General features: G+C 52.8%; 2 protein-coding genes across 3 annotated transcripts in view; one reads left to right on the top strand and one right to left on the bottom strand.

Annotated features, from left to right (window-relative positions):
* The window catches only part of CUNH7orf50 (chromosome unknown C7orf50 homolog), a 103937-nt gene extending 102479 nt beyond the window's left edge, over positions 1–1458 (top strand). For both annotated transcript variants that reach the window (XM_005079991.4, XM_021232928.2), the window contains one exon: positions 345–1458. In XM_005079991.4, coding sequence (XP_005080048.1) covers positions 345–530 — 186 coding nt within the window. In that variant the 3' untranslated portion in view covers positions 531–1458. The remainder of the gene's footprint in view (positions 1–344) is intronic.
* Positions 1425–9303, bottom strand: LOC101830183 (cytochrome P450 2W1). The gene is made up of 9 exons (XM_005079992.3): positions 9121–9303; positions 8108–8270; positions 7727–7876; positions 7494–7651; positions 5614–5787; positions 5183–5321; positions 4913–5097; positions 4599–4740; positions 1425–4486 (listed from the first exon to the last, which is right to left on the bottom strand). The coding sequence occupies exons 1-9, from the start codon at positions 9301–9303 to the stop codon at positions 4299–4301; spliced, it is 1482 nt and encodes a 493-aa protein (XP_005080049.1). The 3' UTR covers positions 1425–4298.
* Positions 9304–17370: the final 8067 nt, after the last annotated feature.

The following is a 17370-nucleotide window of genomic DNA, read 5'->3' as shown; positions in this document are numbered from 1 at the left end:
GAGTTCAAGACCAGCCTGAGCTAGAGATGATGCCTCAAAAAAAAGTTTTAAAATGTATATAGGGAGTGTCTGAGGCACAGGAGGGTCATGCCAGCATACTGGCCTCTTTTCCACTATTTCCCCACCTCTTGTCCTGACAGAGTAGCAGCAGGCTGGTCTGGGGTCCCTTGTGTACAGCTCTGTTGGGAGACCCCAATTGTGACAATGACATAGATTGGACACCCAGGCAAACACAAGGAGAAATCCCAGTGTCCCACTGCTGCTGGTCCCCATGTGAACACCTTGCCTGCCACTGCTCAGGGTCCCCACACCCTGGTCCTCAGTACTGTCCTCCCCTGCCCCAGGTTCCTGACGAGCACTTCTCTACCCTGCTGGACTACCTCGAGGGACTGAAGGGCAGTGCCCGTGAGCTGACGGTCCGGAAGGCTGAGGCCCTGATGCAGGAGCTCGATGAGGCTGACACGGAGACCAGAGAGACACAGCTGGGGAAGATGGAGCGCCTCCGGCAGGTGCTGCAACTACTCTCCTAATGGAAAGAGGTGGCTGGGGTCCTGAGGACACACTGGTTACCTCCTCTCACAGCTGTGGAAGCAAGCAGGTCACCAGCACTCATCTGCCTTGAGGACTTTCTTCCAAAGTCCTGGGAAGCCTCCCCCCCCCCATCCTCCTGCCTATAAGCAGTCCTGGTGCCTTGAGAGTTGAACATGGTCTCCCTGAAACAGCTCCGGGGGCCACTCCCACCTATGTGGCCCTAAGGTGGCTGTGGACAGATTCTATTGTTCTATCAGTGAAAATCTCAGAGACTAGCCCATGCTGACTTTCTCCATCAGCTGGGATTCTCTGGTGTGGTGATGGTGTTCTCCTACATGTTCAGTTTGGAGGCCACTGCAGTGCAGCCTGGATGTAATTCACCTGCCTGCAGGGAAACCCAGCTGGGGGCTTGCAGTGAGGGCTGGACTCATGAGTGAGCTACAAGAGGCTGCTGCTCCATAACCTCTGTGGGCTTTCAACAACCACGTGCTGTCCCTCAGTGTCAGCAGCTAGGTCAAGTTCCTTCTCACTGGATTGTCTCAGTCAGCGTGTTGGAAACACAGTAACTAAGCATTTGTGTCTGGACCCATGTCACCATCAGAGCACATGCCCAACTCCCTTTAGGTGACTTTTCCTGGGGACCATAAAGAATTGCCCATGGATGTCCCATAGGGAGGGCACTGATCAGCCAGAGAGGATTTGACGCAAGCCCAACTCAGTGAGCAGTGAGTTCACTGGGGACTTCATAGGAGCCATGTGGAGTCCACCTTCTGCCTCCTGGGCTATCCCGCCCACAACCTCTGGAACTCCTCACCCACAACCCCTTTGCATCCAAGTAACTTTTACACAGCTCTGGGTATAGAGATGTATAAAAGAGGTTTACAGATAAAATATATACTAGATCATAATAAATTTATTTTTAAACTATTCTAAATACATATAATGTTGCCATTTATTAAAGATTGAAACAGATTTGCCTATTCATGACCATCTAATGCAGCACAGTCCATGGATTTGTGACCTTATTGCTGAGAAACTGAGGGGGCCAGAAAACACTGAAAGCCTATTTTCTGCAAACTATCTTAAGGCTTAAGACTCTTTAATCCCAGCTCTCAGGAGGCAGAGGCCAGCCTTGTCTACAGAGTGAGTTCCAGGACAGCCAGGGCTCCACAGAGAAACCCTGTCTCAAAAAAACCAAAATAAATAAAGCACTGAGACGGATAATATCTGGCTCTGAGCCAGGGTGTTTCAGGTTGCATACTATGTGGCAGGGGAATGCACAGTGTGTTCAGAGCATGGGGGGGCATGCACAGTGTGTTCAGAGCATGGGGGGGCATGCACAGTGTGTTATGCATGTGTGTTCAGAACCAAGGCTGCAAGGAAGTTGTGCTGTGTGATACCAGGAAACAACTAGGATTTGTTAACATGTTTTTTTCTATTTGTTTAGGTTTTGTTTTTCTAGGCAAGATTTCTCTGTGTAGCCCTGGCTGTCCTGGAACTCGCTCTGTAGACCATGCTGGTCTCGAACTCAAGAGTTTTGCCTGCCTCTGCCTCCCAAGTGCTGGCATTAATGGTGTGCACCACCACCACCATGCTACACATTTTACTTCTAATTTTTTATCATTGTGCAGAAATGTCTGACTTGCCAAGTATTTTGTGCCCATGGTTGAAGAGGCAGGAGGGAAGGGTAGCTGGGAACTCAGGTGGGTCAAGTGACCCTCCTACCTTGGTATCCCTCCCCTACATGGGAAGTTAACAGGCCTAGTCCCTCAAGGGTCTCCTTTGGGTGATGACAACTGCTCTGATCCCAGGCCCAAGAGAACAGAGTTCCACCACCCACTCCCAGTTCCAAGTGCACAGGACATGCGTCACAGTGAGGAGATGGCCAGCCAGAGCCAGCTGGGTTGAAGCCAGACTGCCCTCAGCTGCCCAGAGGTCCAGTGTTCACAACATCCTGAGCCTGTGAGAGCAGCCACAGTTCCTTCCTGAGAAGTCCCTTCAGGTCCATCTGCCACTAGAGGGCAGTTCCTACATCCACGAGCTTTGAGCACATTGACTCACTGCCCTCCCGCCTGGAACAAATTGCCACATGGCAGAAGAGAGGATGCACAGCCCCCAGGCTGCAAACCATGCCAGCTCACTTGAGTGGAGCAGAGCTGAACCGTCCCTGGGTCTTGTGAAAATGTTAAGATGGAGCTGGGCAGTGGTGAAAAACACCTTTAATTCCAGCATTCCGGAGGCAGAGGCAGGCAGACATCTGTGAGTCTGAGGTCAGCCTAGTCCACATAGTGAGTTCAAGGACAGCAAGGGCTACATGGAAAACCCTGTCTGGAAAAAAGAAAAGTGATAGGCTTGTCTCAGATCCCTAGCACTTGGGCACAGTGGCAGAATACTACATTCACGTGGGGAGTGAGACAGCTAGCCAAAATGTGGACCTCTTCATGGGTCATGGGTCCCAAGCAATCTGGCTATTTGTGGCCAGACCCAACCTCACAACCTCACATACAAAGCAATGTCCCCAGCCTGTCCTGTGATCTTCAGGCATTTCTGTCACTTCAGGCTTAATTACTTTAAAGCACTGCCTGGGGGCTATAATCAAAGCAGTGGACATCAGAGCCCAAGGGGATTCATTCATGTCCCTTTACCACCAACCACCAGACTCTTGGTGCCAGAAGGGACTCAAGCATCACACCATCTGGGTCTTGGCTCTTGCTAGCCCTGCCTTTCCCCGCTTGAGGCAGCCTTGTGCTGTCGGCGGCCGTGTCAGGGGCTACAGGGATGCTGCTGAAGGAGACTCTGCTAGAGTTGGCATGTTGTCGTAACAGACATGCGCAGCAGGGTTAGCCTGAGCATTCCAAAGCCTTGAGTGAACACAGAGAAACAAAGGATAAACAGCACAGAGAGTAGGAGGATGGACCAGGAACCATAGCCCTGGGTCTCCTGGTAGCCCATTTGAAAAGGGAAATGATCGGTCCCTCACTGTCAGTGAGAACTGGCTTTAGGACCTTGGGGGAGAGGTTCCCCAGAAATCAGCTGAGAAAGGCTCTTTTCCACTGAGCATTCTTGCCCCGGGTGACCATGGAGTGCCATTCTTCACAGAAGAAGAGGCAGAAGAAGGGGACAGAAATGTCACCTGCAGTCAAGCTGAGGTATTCCCCTGAGATCCCCCTTGGTTCCAGGCAAAGGTGGAGCACCCCAAAGTGGGGCTGACAGATTCATTCACCCTAGGTAGAGAGAGAGATGAGGGTACACTGGGGGCTGGGGAAGGGCTATAGACCATGCATCTGGGTATGGGGACCCCCATGGCCTGGTGCAGGGCCTGTGTATAGCCAATGGTAGGGCCTGGTGGGGAAGGAGAGCAAGGAAAGAACTGGGATCTAGTCTGTGCTCTGGGGATTTGGCTGCCTTGGGGGCCAGAGTGGAGAACAGTCTGTAGTGTTTGGGTGTAAGAACCTGGAAGGTGAGTTAGGGCTCCTGGAAACACCGTATCAGGCCAACATAGGACTGCTGGGCTGGGCAGGGGGCATACCTGAGCCCCCCCATGGTGCCCAGATGGAAGGTCAGCTTCCAACCTCCAATGGTCAGAGGTGAGCAGCCTGGCCCCATTGTACACAGTACATTGGACCCAGCCGGTGGTACAGAGGGACAGAGTAGGTACTGTCTACCCATCATGCATTGTTAAGGCTGCTCCAGCAGCACCACCGCCTGCAAAGCACCCTGAGGGAGACGTAGGCTAGGCTCTGGTAGTTTTCCAGTGTGTAAGCACCCTAGGATCTAGGCACCACACGCAAGGTCTGGGCAGGTGGCCTCATGGTGAAGGCTGGGGCAGGCCGCAGATCCAGGTCTGCGGGGCTGAGGCCGGGTGGGGGCAGCAGATGGTACCGCTGGAGGAGGCCCGCAAATAGCAGGAAGAGCTCTGTCGTGGCCAAGCTCTTTCCAACGCAGACCCGGCGACCTGTAAGAGAAACCAAGGCACCATGTAGGGAGCCAGGCCTGCTCCTGGAGGGGAGAGGGGCAAGCAAGGACTGGCGAAGGCACTCCCTGAAGGCTGAGGGCCGGCAGGTTACCTGTGGAGAAAGGCAGGAAGGCACCCCGCTTCACAAAATGCCCGTTGGCATCCAGGAAGTGGTGTGGGTTGAACTGGCTTGGGGTCTCCCATTGAGTCTTGTCCAGGAGTACCGAGGTCAGCAGAGGGATCACAGGGGTGCCCTGTAGGGTAGAGGGATCCCAGGGTAGACTGGTCTGCTTGGAGGGAAAGTGGCAGAGCCCCACCTGGGGGAGTTCCTGCCTCCCACCTACGCCACATGGTGTTACCCTCGCTCGCAGAGGAGAGTGAGACCTGGGAAGTCCCTGCCGGTCAGAGGGAGGAGTAAGACCCCACCTTAGGAAGCAGGTAGCCACCCAACTGGATGTCAGCAGCTGTGCAGCGGGCCACATGAGGCAAGAGTGTGATGTACCGCTGGGTCTCATGCAGCACTGCACTGGTGTAGGGCAGTGCTCGCTGGTCCTCTGGCCGGGGTAGCTGCCCAGGGCCCAGTACTCGGTCCAGCTCCTCCTGCACGCGGCCTAGGCCGAAGGGTGACACTGCATGGGTGGAGCCCCATCCCTCACCCCTAAGGGTTCCAACCCCCTACCGTGGGGTGACTCTTACCCTGCACGTGTGGGTGCTTAACCATCAGGAAGATTGCCCACTGCAGCGTGGCTGCTGTGGTCTCTGTTCCAGCCATGACCATGTCCAATGTGCAGGCCAAGACATTGGCCTCACCAAACATGTCTTCGGGGTCATCCTCCTGCAGGGCACATGGTTAGAACTGAGCTTGAAACTCTGGGGATCCAACCCCAACCTGTGGACCTACCCCAGTCCTTGGCCCCAGAGGAGGATGGTAGAAGTCAGGTGTGTGTGAGGGGTGAACTGGCATTTACTGAGGATCCACCCAACCCCAGCCCCCATTCCAGGTACTTTGAGGGCCCAATCCCATAGAGGAGGAGACTGAGACTCCCAGAGGCCCTCTCCACAGTTTCCCCTCCCCTGAGCCACCAAACCCTGACTGATTCCTGGGGAGGCCCTGGCCCTGTCCACACCTGGCCCCGCTGAAGCAGAGCTTCCATGTAACTCCGCGTAGGGCCGCCACTTGGCGAGGGTGGTCTCTGTGCCTCCAGGAGGGTTCTCAGGATGGTGCGCACTTCCTCTATCTTGCTCAAGACGGGCCTGTGCAACCGCAGCAGAGCCCCCAGCCGCGGGAAGGTGTTGAACAGCTGAGAGTGGGCGGGACAGTGGGGTGGGGTAGAGGTGAGGTGACAGATGCAGTTCTAGTAAGCAAACCATTTAATCCATCTATCAGCAGGCGCATCAGGCAGTGCTACTCCTGGCCACAAGAGGGCACCAGGCCAGCAGTACTGAAGGCTTGCCACCCTCCTAGAGTCCAGGGTCCAGGAGAGACTCTCAGGGTATTCAGAAGGAGCCAGCTGACGTGACATACTTGGATGGTTCTGTCAAGACCAAGAGTAATGGCTGCCTAGGGACCAGTTCCTTTCTATTATTGCTGAAAGGGAAGGGCCAAGGAGGGATGGCTACCATGGGGATGGAGTCGCAGCTATGAAGGCTCACAGGTCTTGGGGAGGGAAAATGTGTGGCTTACAGAAGAGGTCTGGAGCCAGGAGGTATTCAGAATTGCTCTACATTGGCAGTTACTGGTGGGAAATGCTCTAAAGTGATGAGAACCATTCCTACTACCCGAGCTATCCGGAGGACCCCCGCCTTCTCCACCCCCCCCCCCCCCCCCCGTGAGTGCTCTGAGGTTGAGCTTACTGCTTTCCCTGACTACATGGGTGGGAATTCCAAGCCTAAGAGCATGCTCACCACAGTGGCTGCTCCCCCCTCACCCCTGTGGGGCCTCAACCTGAGTCAGGGCCCAACTGTAAGGGGTAGGTGCTGGGTGCTGAGTGTCTAGGCTTCAGTTAGGAGCACAGTGGCCCAAAGCCAGGACTCTTTAAACTTTAGGGCACTGGACATAGGAGGGGCTGATTTTTGTGATTTCTGTGATGAGGAGTGTGTGGACAAGAACATCTTTGGTTCCAGCACTCAGGAGGCAGAGACAGGTGGACTTCTGTGCATTTGAAGCCAACCTGATCTGTATAGAGTTCCAGGACAGCCAGAACTACAGAGAGGCTCTCTCTCAAAAATAAATAAATAAAAGGAGCTGGAGAGATGATTCAGTGGTCAAGAGCACTGACTGTTCTTGTAGAAGACCCAGGTTCAATTCCCAGCACCCACTTGGCAGCTCACAACTGTCTGTAACTCCAGTTCCAGGTAACCTGACACCCTCATACACCAATGCACATAAAATAAAATTTAAATAAATAAAATAAAAGCTGTTTGGGTGTGGGGGACCTCTGGGACAAGGGTCCCAAAATACAGTAAAGGCCACCCTCACCTTTAGCAGCTGTATCTGTCACTGTAGGGGTATGGGGAACGGCGGGACTCCCTGATTCAGATGTCCCATCTGCCAGAAAGCAGAGGGCTTGGTTCACATGCAAAACTTACTAAACAATGTCCATCTTTTAGTCAGTGTCACATGCTCCTTGCTCGTTTTATTTGTTTTCTCTTTTGAAACAGGACTTCATGTCGCTTCAGCTGCCCTCAAGCTCACTGTGTAGCCAAGGGTGACTGTGAATGTATGGTCCTCCTGACTCCATCTCCAGAGTGCTGGGGTTACGGGTGTGCACCACATGCTCAGCTTGTATGGTGCTGGGGATGGAACCCAGGGCTTCATGCACACTAGGCAAATGCTCTACCAATGAAGTCACATTCCCCAGCCCAGAGCTCCTTGTTCAAAGGGTGGCAAGACTGACAGCTGGGGAAAGGAGGAAGAATGTTGGGTACCAACCAGCCCTGGCCTCAGGGTGTCCCCACACCCTCATTCAATAGGGGCTCAATTCCCTGTGGAGTGGCAACCTCTCACCTGTATGCCAGGTGACCCCAACAGGACCATAACCTGGTCAATGAGACCCAGCAGGGACACAAACACAGGGTCCTGGTAGTCAAAGCGCTGGCCGAAGAGGAGCGTGAAGGTGATGTTGGAGGGTGCCCAGCCCAGCAGGGCCAGGGGGAAGGGCTGGCCTGGAGATCAGAGAGGAAGACAAGGCCTCAGGTAGGCAGGGATCCTGGGGAGGGGTATCCTGGTCCCCCACTCACCTCCATAGCTGTCCAGCTGCCTCTTAAGACAGGCCAGCTCCTGCAGCACCTTGGCCACCATGGGTGGCTGTCCCACACCCAGGCTGTGCAGTGTGCGCACTGTGAATTGTCGAACTGCCCTCCAGTGAGCTCCAGAGGAAAAGAAGATGCCTGTTGGGTAGACATGAGCCAGGAGTGCCAGCCACTCCCCATCCTGGTGAAGCATGCAGGGATCAGGGGACCCAAGTGGGGCCCCAGACTCAACTCCAGGCCCCTGCCATTCAGAGGTTACCCTTGCCCGTATCTCCCTTGGTTTGCAATGAACTGATTCTGTCCCTCCCCAACACCAGCCCAAGAGGCCAAGCCCCTCCCACCTGTCAGGGAATCCCAATGCCCACCTACCCCCACCTCGCTGGATGAGCTGGAAGATGGGGATCGGGGGCCGGTCGGCCAGCTCATGCCCGGTCCCAACCAGGGCCTCCCTCACCACCTCGTAGCCTGACAGCACCACCGTCTTCTGAGATCCCAGGTGGATTGTGAACACCGGCCCATAGCGTTCTGAGAGCTGGTAGGGACAGACAGGTGTCAGACAGGTGGCCTCCACCCACCTTCCATAGCTAGGGCTAGGAGGACAGCAGTGTTGTAGACTGGCAGCTTACGTGCTGGAGGGGACCGCCCCCAGCACCCTTCCAGTCTCCCAGGAGGGAGTGCTGTTCAGACTGCTGTCTCCCCATTTCAAAGACAGAAAAGAATCTGAAAACGGGAAAGTAGGTGTGGTATCTGTGGGTCTCACGAAGAGCCATAGCTGGGCTTGTCTGATATCTGATCCCCAGAAACAGGCCTGAAGAGGGGTCTGAGCCCCTGAACCTGGTACCTGAAGTCACGAGGAGTCCAGCCTGCTCTACCCTAAGAAAGGTGGGGGCAGAGCCACTTCAAGTCAGGTCTGCCACTGTGTGGACTTCTCAGCAAACATGAGTCCCCCGGACAAAGTTCAAGGACCTCCACCCCACTGAGTTTGTCAGCCTTGGCTAGAGGCGGTGCAACCAGCATACCTTCAGGTCTTGGGGAGAAGCCATACCCCAGTAACTGCTACCCGCCCCCTGCCAGCCACCACCAGACAAAGGCTGCTGTAAGATCTGCAGCCATGCCCCATTTCAGTCACTTCTAGACATATCTGCCACCTTCTTTCTCATTGTCCCATGCAGACTTTCCTGCAAACATGCCTCTCAGAGCCCACCCTGCCCACTGTGACCCTGGGCTGCAATGCTAGGCCCTTGTGCATGCTAAATAAGCATATTGCAATGCACTACATCCCCAGCCTAGGTCACATCTTCCTACATCTGCTCCCTGGGGACAAGCCTCTGGCCTTTTGCATCCCCCACTGGCTTCCCTTGTCAGAGCTCTGCCCACCCTACCTCCATCAGTGCCCGGTCCTGTTGGGTCACACCCAGCAAATGCAGGTTCCCCAGAAACGGCAGAGGGCGAGGCCCAGGGGGCCACCGAAGGGCCGGGGAGGGGACCTGGGCATAGCCTCGGAGCAGCCCCCACAGCCCCAGAAGCAGCAGGATTCCCCAGACACCTAGGAGCAGCAGAGCCATGTGAACAGCTGGATAGCAAGCCTTCAGCTCTCCAGGGGCCCAGTGATCCCTGTGCCTTATAGCCATCCTCCCCAGGGCGTGCCGGCACCCCACCCACCCCACCACCCCGAGAATGTGGAATGAGCAGTTTGCAGGGGACAGCCCAGAGGAGACTTAAAGCTACAGGCTGTGTGGAATGTGGGGTCGCCTGCCTCTCTGGCAGAGAGACTGGGGTGGGGGCCGAAAGAAACTCTGTAGGAGATGCAGGGCCAAGGATTTTGGTCACAGGTTGTCTGGACCTTGACCATCTGGGGTCAGGCTTCCAGGATAGCCACACCCTTCCATGTGCCCCCAGGTTCCAGTGACATGGTCAGAGTCCATTGTCTATTCTGTCCCCAATTCTCTGGGATCCTGCTAGTTCTATGTGGTCTTGTCAAAGTGGAACTTGTGGATTTGGGTACTGAAATGAATAGTCCCCTGTGTCATCAGATTGGAGCCTCCAGAAGCAGGACCCTAGAGCCCAGCAGGTGCGAGACCTCTGACACTGAATGTCCTGTGCAGAAGACATCAAGGGCCTCTCTAGTCACAAGGGCCTCAAAGCCCACTGTCTTCAGAAGCAGCCAGTGTCTCCTAAAGTTGAGAGAGCTCACCCCAGCAGCCTGGAGTAAGGGGCAGGGCCATCCAGACACTGAGGGGTCATCTAACAGACTATGTACAGACACAGCAGGTGGCCAGTTTTACAGCCCCAGCTGTCTGGGCCCTAATCCCGTCTCTTAAACCCTGGTGTCCTCACTGGGGTGCCCCTGTGAGAAAAGTCTGTGCGGGGCGGGTGGCTGTTGGCAACAGAAGTAGCTGGGTTGCTTCCCGCAGCCTGCCTCAACATGAGGCTCCTTGAGTCCTGTCCCCCCACCTCCAGCAGGGCCCCTCACCATGGGGCCTGTGCCCTGGGGTGTTGTCCACACCCTGCACAAATGCTGAGCTGAAGCAGAAGCCATCCCCACTCCCTGCACCTCGGTCTTGCTCCCCTGTATTGCCTGTGGAGCAAAGCCCAGCCTAGGTTGCATCTCACCTGCAATGGGAACCTAGCACTTCTATTCCCTGGAACAGCATGAGCCTGGGTTGGGACAGCTCCTTGTCACCACAGTGGATATCTGGGTCATGCTTCAACCAGATGCTGCTTCCAAGGCCACTTATTGGACATCCAAGTCTGGGATCCTACCCAGCCAGGGAAATCTACATAATTGTTGCAGGAAGCACTTAGTGAGCCCTTAGTGTGCCAGCCTTGGCCAGGGGTCAGGGATATGGAAATCAGTGGCAGAGGGACCAGTAGGGTCCCGCCATCACAATTCCAGGGCAAGACTGGTGTGACTCCGTTTGCCCTTGAGTATGTATTGGGTGGGTGGGGGGGCGTCAAGGCAGGTGGTGTTTGGTGGAGTCTGGACTGTAGCTAGTGAGCTGAGACTTGCCAGGCTGTCGGGGTCGACGTGATGTGGAGGTAGGTGTAGAGGAGCCAGACAGGCTGGGACAGGAAAGGCGTCAGGGTGATCGGGGCAGGAGTCTGCAGCCCCTCCAGGAGCAGGCATGAGCTCACCTGCCACCATGAGAGTCCCTACGGCTGCAGCAAAGACCCACAGAAGCTCACCCCGAAGTTGCCGTGATGAGTGAAGTGGTCTGGTGCCCAGGTATCTGTGGACAGCTCCTCCCTGAGGACCTGGGGAAGTCATGCTTGTGCCATGACTGGCATGGCCCAAATCCTCCAGCTTCTTCCTCCAGAGGGCTGGGATTACAGGCATCACTATCCAGCTACCTTGAGGGCTATTTGGGGGAAGGATTTTTGTTGTTGTTGTTGTCTATTTGTTTATTTGATAAAGAGTCTCAAATCTCATGTAGCTCAGGCTGGCCTTAAACTCACTATGTAACTGAGGCTGAACTTAAATTCCTGATCCTCCAGCCTCTTCTTCCCTAGGATTTAGATTACTAGTGTACACCATGCACAGTTGAAAGATCCTGGTGTGTGTGTGTGTGTGTGTGTGTGTGTGTGTGTTGTGTGTCCATATGCAAGCACATATGCCACCGCACATGTGCAGAGGTCAGAGAAGACCTCTGTTGCTAGTTCTCACCATCCACCTTGTTTGAGACAGTCTCTTGTTTGCAGCTGCATGTTATTCACTAGCTGTTGGCTTCTGGGATTTCTCCTGCCTTGCTGTAAGAGCTCTGGGATTGCAGGCATGGATGACACCACATCCACTTTTACATAGGAATCCTCAAACTTGCACAGCATTTTACTCCCTGAGCTGTCTCCTCAGCCCCACCTTGTCTATCCAGACAGGATCTGTTGCTGACCTGGAGCTCACCAGTTTGGCTAGGCTGGCTGCCCAGATAGCCGTTAGCACCTTCTCAGTACACTGTGATTACAAGTGTGTACCATATGTGTCTTACCTGGCTTTTTACGTGGGTATGGGGATAAAACACAGGTCTTCATGCTTGAACAGCTTCCCCGTCTATCCTCCACACTTATAATGCTACCAACATATACAAAACCATATGCATAATTCACACATTCTGGGCTGCAGATAGGTACAATTTAGCAGCAGATCACTCACCCAGTGTGCACCAGGCCCAGGGTCCCATTCACCAGAACTGAGAATAATAACAAAAAAAGTGGGGGTATTTAAAACAGATTCTGATGCGTTTGGGCATGTGTCTGAGCCATTACCAAATTTAAGTAGCAAGAATCAGTCACCATACAGTTTACTCAAGCCCAGTGTGCTCCTCACCATACATCCATCATACATTGCTTAATGCTATTTTTAGCACTACTGTGTACTCAGAATTAGACACGGGCCTCCTCTGCTGTGCTGGGCGTGGTGGATGTGAATGTTCACGTTGTTCCTAGCTTTAAGCTGTCACAAAGCAATCTGCTAAAGATACGAGGGTAAAGCAAAGGGAGGTGGGCACACCTGTGATCCCAGCACTGGGGAGGGGAAGGCAGGAGGATCCTGACCTCTGGGCCAGCTTGTCTTGTATAATAAGACTTGCTGCTGTGCATATCTGCAAAAGATGTTGCAAAGTAATAGTGGAGGTGGGGGAGTCTTGGGGGCTTGTTGTTATTCTTGTAATGCTAGGAATACAACCCAAGGCCTTGCTAGACAGGTGCTCTACCACTGAGCCACACTCCCAGCCCCTCACTGGGGGATTCTAGGCAGGTGCTCTACCACTGGGCAACACTCCCAGCCCCTCACTGGGGATTTCTAGGCAAGTGCTCTATGAATGGAAAGAAAGAAAGAAGGGAGGGATGGATGGAGGGAAGGAGGGAAGGAGGGAGGGAGGAAGGGAGGAAAAGGAAGGACATGGCTGCTCCTAGGTATGCTGGACAACGTTTATTGTAGATGTGAGGGAGAGCATAGCCAGAGGCAAGGACATCTTGGAGAGTCCATGATCCTGAGCTGGGCAATGTGAGTGAGGGTAGAGGGGTGAGACAGGATTATATAGGGAAGGGCAGCCCAACCCCTGGGTCGGAAAAGTTTAGGGTGAGGAGCAGAGTGTGCCAGCCATGTACTCTGTAACAAGTAGGACTAAGGAATTCTGGGAGAACCTGGTGGCCAGGTCTGTTTTGATATGTTAAACAGGTACATCAGTTTGTCCAGGGTTTGAGACCTAACACTCTACCGCTGAATTACATCCCCACTTCTAAATTTTTTATGTGCATAGCCCAGGCTGACCATTAACTCCTCCTCCGTCAGAGTGCTGACTGGCATTGTAGGTATGCACCATCGTGCCTATAGTTGTTCTTTTTTTTTTTCAAGTGCTGGGGATTAAATCTTAGTTTTTACTGAACTACATCCCCAGCCCCAGGCTGTTTCCTTTTTAAATTTTTATGGAATTTCCCCACACCCTGCAAAGGTGTGGCGCCAACTGTCTCCGGCATGGTTGCTCAATCTACTGAGGGTCTGTTCTCATCAGACTTCTTAGGGCTAGGCTCACAGGTGCCCTGAGCAATGCCTGTATGCAGAACTCACATTGGCTGCCTCAGGTTACATCTGGCCTTGACCTGACGTGGAGTGGGCGATACCCACCAAAGACGGCCATGTAAGATGCTCTGATCATACGTCCTTCATGTAATATGATGTTATCTTTCTAGCAGAAGGGGACTTTATTTCCCTACACTTGGATTTAGGGGCACTCTGGGGGATACTGTACCACTCCACAGGATAAGTCAATAAGAGATATAGTTTCCACCCAGTTTTTAGGCCCTAGTGCATGCTGGGAGGAAGCCTGGGTGGAAGAAGCTAGGTGTAGAACACCAAGTTCAAGGATATAGCCATGCTACTGTCGTCAGCCTGAGCGAGCTGGTGTAGTACAATATCACATCAAAGCTGGGAGTTCTCTCACCACTTTTCATATACATAAACTGAAAATTATTTAAAAATAATAAACCCCAGGGCTGGACAGATGGCTTCATTGGTAATGTACTTGCCATGCAAGCATGAGGACCTGGGTTTAGATCCCCCAGCACATATCATAGCCAGGCAGTTGGTACATGATGTTCAGCTGGAATCTCCATCTCTGTCCCAGTTGTTTCTCTCTCCAAACTCTGCCCTCTCAGAGAGACTTCTGGGAGTCCAGTTCCACATTCCTGGCAGTGGCTCCTCCCCCTAAGCTGCTAGCTGCTCAAGACCCTGCCTACCATGATTGGGCACAAACCCCTGCTTATAGAGGATGTTTCAATGCCAGGCGTTGTAGAGTGTAGTCTTCTTGCCAGTCGCCTGGGCCCTGCCACAGTTGCAGTCCCTAAATGAACACACAGGACGCTATATTAATTATGAAGCTGTTGGCTGTTTGCTTGGTTTCTTACTGGCTAGCTCTGACTTAAGTATTTAACCCATAATTGTTATTCTAAGTATTTCTCTTACCGGAGAAAAAGGTCCAAACCTCTTATTCCTATGGCGGCTACATCGTTTCTAACCCTGCCTCTCTTTCCCAGAATCCTCCTTGACTCCTAGTCCCATCTATCTTGCTTCCCTGTTAGCCAACAGTGCTTTATTCATCAACCAATAAGAGAGACAGATTTACAGAATGACATCTCCCATCACAGGGTATTTAAGTGCCCTCCTTTGGATCAGCCATGTGATTCCTCTTCTGCCTCCTTCCCCCACACCCATCTCTGGGGCTGGAGTACTCACCTGGAGTTGCTTTGTTCAAATACACCTGGTCTTTTACTTTTTGTTTTGTTTTGTTTTTTGAGACAGAATTTCTCTGTGTAACAGTCCTGGCTGTCCTGGAACTCACTTCATAGACCAGGCTGGCCTCAAACTCACTGAGAACCACCTGCCTCTGCCTCCCGAGTGCTGGGAATAAAAGTGTGTACCACCACCACCCAGCCAATCATTTACTTCTATAATTCAGCTTGATCTGGCTTACTGCATCAGAGGAGAAATCTATTATTGGGGTTACAGAAAACCTATCACATGAGTATCCCCAGTGATGACCAGTCAGACTAGAAGATCCCTGGGGTTACTGGCTAGCCAGTCTCCTGAATTAGGATGCTCCATGGTCAGTGAGAGACTCTGTCTCAAAAGATGGGATGGCTTAGTAAGGAAGGGTGCTTGCTACTGAATCCTGAGGGCTTGAGTATGAATTGCTACCATCCACATAAAAAGCCAGGCATGGCTGTGCATGCCTGTAACCCCAGCATTGGGGGGACATAGATAAATGGCTCTTGAGAGCTTATCGACCAATCAGCTTTGCCAAAAATGGTGAGCTTCCAATTTGGAGAGAGATCCCACTTCAGAGAAATATGGAAGAAGGCGCTTGACACTGTTCCTGCCTTTACATGGATCCACACATGTACGTACACACACACACACACACACACACACACACACACACACACACTCCTCCCTTGGCTAAACAGCTGGGTGTGGTGGTGCACACCTTTGATCACAATGCTTAGGAACCCAGCACTTAGGAAGCAGAGCTCAGTGAGTTTAAGGCCAGCCAGAGCTACAAACAACAACAAAGAAGCTCATACAAGACAGTGCTGTTTCCTAGGAATGGCGGATTAGAAGCTTGCTGTCCTGGCCTAGACACCAGCCCCTGATGCTTTGTTGGTTCTTTGGGGCTGCCTGACAGAGGTCCTGCCACCTCAGGGATAGAGATGTCCTTTTATTTTAAGCAGAAAGGGCTGCTTGCTGAGATAAAAGCCACTATTGTTCACAGCTCAAAAAAATTAATGAGTAACTCAGTGTGTGGCCCCTGGTTCCAGGCATAGAGAAGGTGGAAAAAGAGTTGTTTACATGACAAGGACAAAGTACAGTTTTCCTTCTGGAGTCCCCCTGCCCCCACCGTGTGTGTGTGTGTGTGTGTGTGTGTGTGTGTGTGCGCGCGCGCGCGCGCACGCGTGTGTGATATATATATATGTGCACATATGTTGTATGTGTGTACCCCATGCACATGTGGAAACCCCAGGAGGATGTCAGGTGTCCTGCTTTATTACTGTTCAACTTATCCCCTTGTGACAGGGTGTTTGCTGACCCCAGAGCTAGGCTGGCAGCCAGAAAGCCCTAAGCCCTTACAGTGCTGAGGTTTTAGGCCCATACCACCTGGCCTGACTTTAGGGGCGGGGGTTCTGGGGATCTGAACTCAGGTCCTCATGCTTGTGTAGCAAGTGGTCTTGCCTACTAAGCCCTATGCTCCTTCTTGATGGGTAAGCTGAACTAGAATTGGAATGGGCTCTCTGGAGGTTTGGGTAGAGAGGTGATACCCCTCTGCAAGGCAGTCTACAGGTCTGGACACCTGAAGCTAAATGCAGCCTCCCACACAAGAAGCCAGCATGGCATCCAGCAAGGAGACCAGTGGATGGCTATGGAGAAGAGAAGTCCAGCAATGTGGAAGAGGGTGGGCTCTAGGTTGGGAGCTAAAGATCTGTTGGCCAAGCACCTCTCTGCAGTTCCTGGGAATTGTTTCCTTCTACCCAACACTGGAAGTATTAGTGATATTAGGATCCATCAGGACTATAGCGAGAGAGCTGGCCCCAAGATGCTGCTATGAGCCCATTGATGCTCCTCCTGCTCACTGCCAGGGGTCTGGATGGGTGTGTGACACAGAAGCCATTTGTTGCTGAGAAGGAATGATGGACAGCATCCCCCAATCACAGTCAGTGTTGGGAGGCAAGAAGCAAGTCGTCTTCTCTGTCCCCAGCTGAAAAGCAGGGTCTGGGGACAGGTGTTGCTGCCAGTGGACTCCATCCCATCATCATAGACTATTCCTTCCAAATCCATGTGGCACAGTCCCAACCCCTTAGGACCTGATGGCCTCTTCTGAAACAATGTCATGGCAGATGTGAGCAGCTGAGGTTGAAATTGTTCTGATGAGCTGAGCACATCTTTAATCCCAGCACTCGGGAGGCAGAGGCAGATAAATCTCTGTGAGTTCAAGGCCAGCCTGGTCTACAGATCCAGTTCCAGGACAGGCTCCAAAATAATACAGAGAAACCCTGTCTCGAAAAAAGAAAAAAAGAAAAAAAAAAAAGAAATGCTTGAATACAGATACATGAGGAGAATGTCACCAGAAGTGGAGGTCCAGAAGAAGGAGCATTGTTTCTAGCAATCCAGGATTACCCAAGATGATAGAACCCTCCAGAGGCTGGGGGGGGATGAGGGGTGAGGAGACCGGGCTCCCTGGAGCGGACAGCAGCCCACTAAGGACCTAATGGCCCACACCTTAGACTCCGAATTCCAGTCTCTTGAGCCATGGAAAAGGTCCTTTTGGACAGTTTTGTTTCGTGAAACTGGATCTTGCTGTGTAGCCCAGGTTTGCCTAAAACTCAGGCAATCCTCCTGCCTCGGCCTCCCCAGCTGGCACTACACCCTGCTTTCATTTCTGACTGTTTGTGGAACTGTGCCACAACACCTACAAGAAGATAGTGTCCTTCAGTGTCCTTCTTGCCTCGCTTAGACTCTAAGTATATGGGAAACTCAGTCCGTGGCAGAAAGCGGGATGGGATGAAGATCCCGGGACACAAACTGGCATCCTCGGGCAAGGGGCTGCACCTTTCTAACCTTGTCTTCTCATGGGTACTAAAAGATG

This window comes from Mesocricetus auratus, unplaced genomic scaffold, assembly GCF_017639785.1.
Source record: "Mesocricetus auratus isolate SY011 unplaced genomic scaffold, BCM_Maur_2.0 Super-Scaffold_100008, whole genome shotgun sequence".
Taxonomy (NCBI): domain Eukaryota; kingdom Metazoa; phylum Chordata; class Mammalia; order Rodentia; family Cricetidae; genus Mesocricetus; species Mesocricetus auratus.
This window is presented reverse-complemented; position numbering and strand designations above follow the sequence as displayed.

Excerpts from the sequence above, each read along its gene's own strand:
- LOC101830183 (XM_005079992.3), bottom strand. The coding sequence starts at position 9,303 with ATGGCTCTGCTGCTCCTAGGTGTCTGGGGAATCCTGCTGCTTCTGGGG. Across the intron at positions 7,877-8,107 it reads GCTCATCCAGCGAGGTGGGG|GCATCTTCTTTTCCTCTGGA; the intron begins GTAGGTGGGCAT and ends TCTACCCAACAG. Across the intron at positions 5,788-7,493 it reads TGGGGTCACCTGGCATACAG|CTGTTCAACACCTTCCCGCG; the intron begins GTGAGAGGTTGC and ends GCCCACTCTCAG.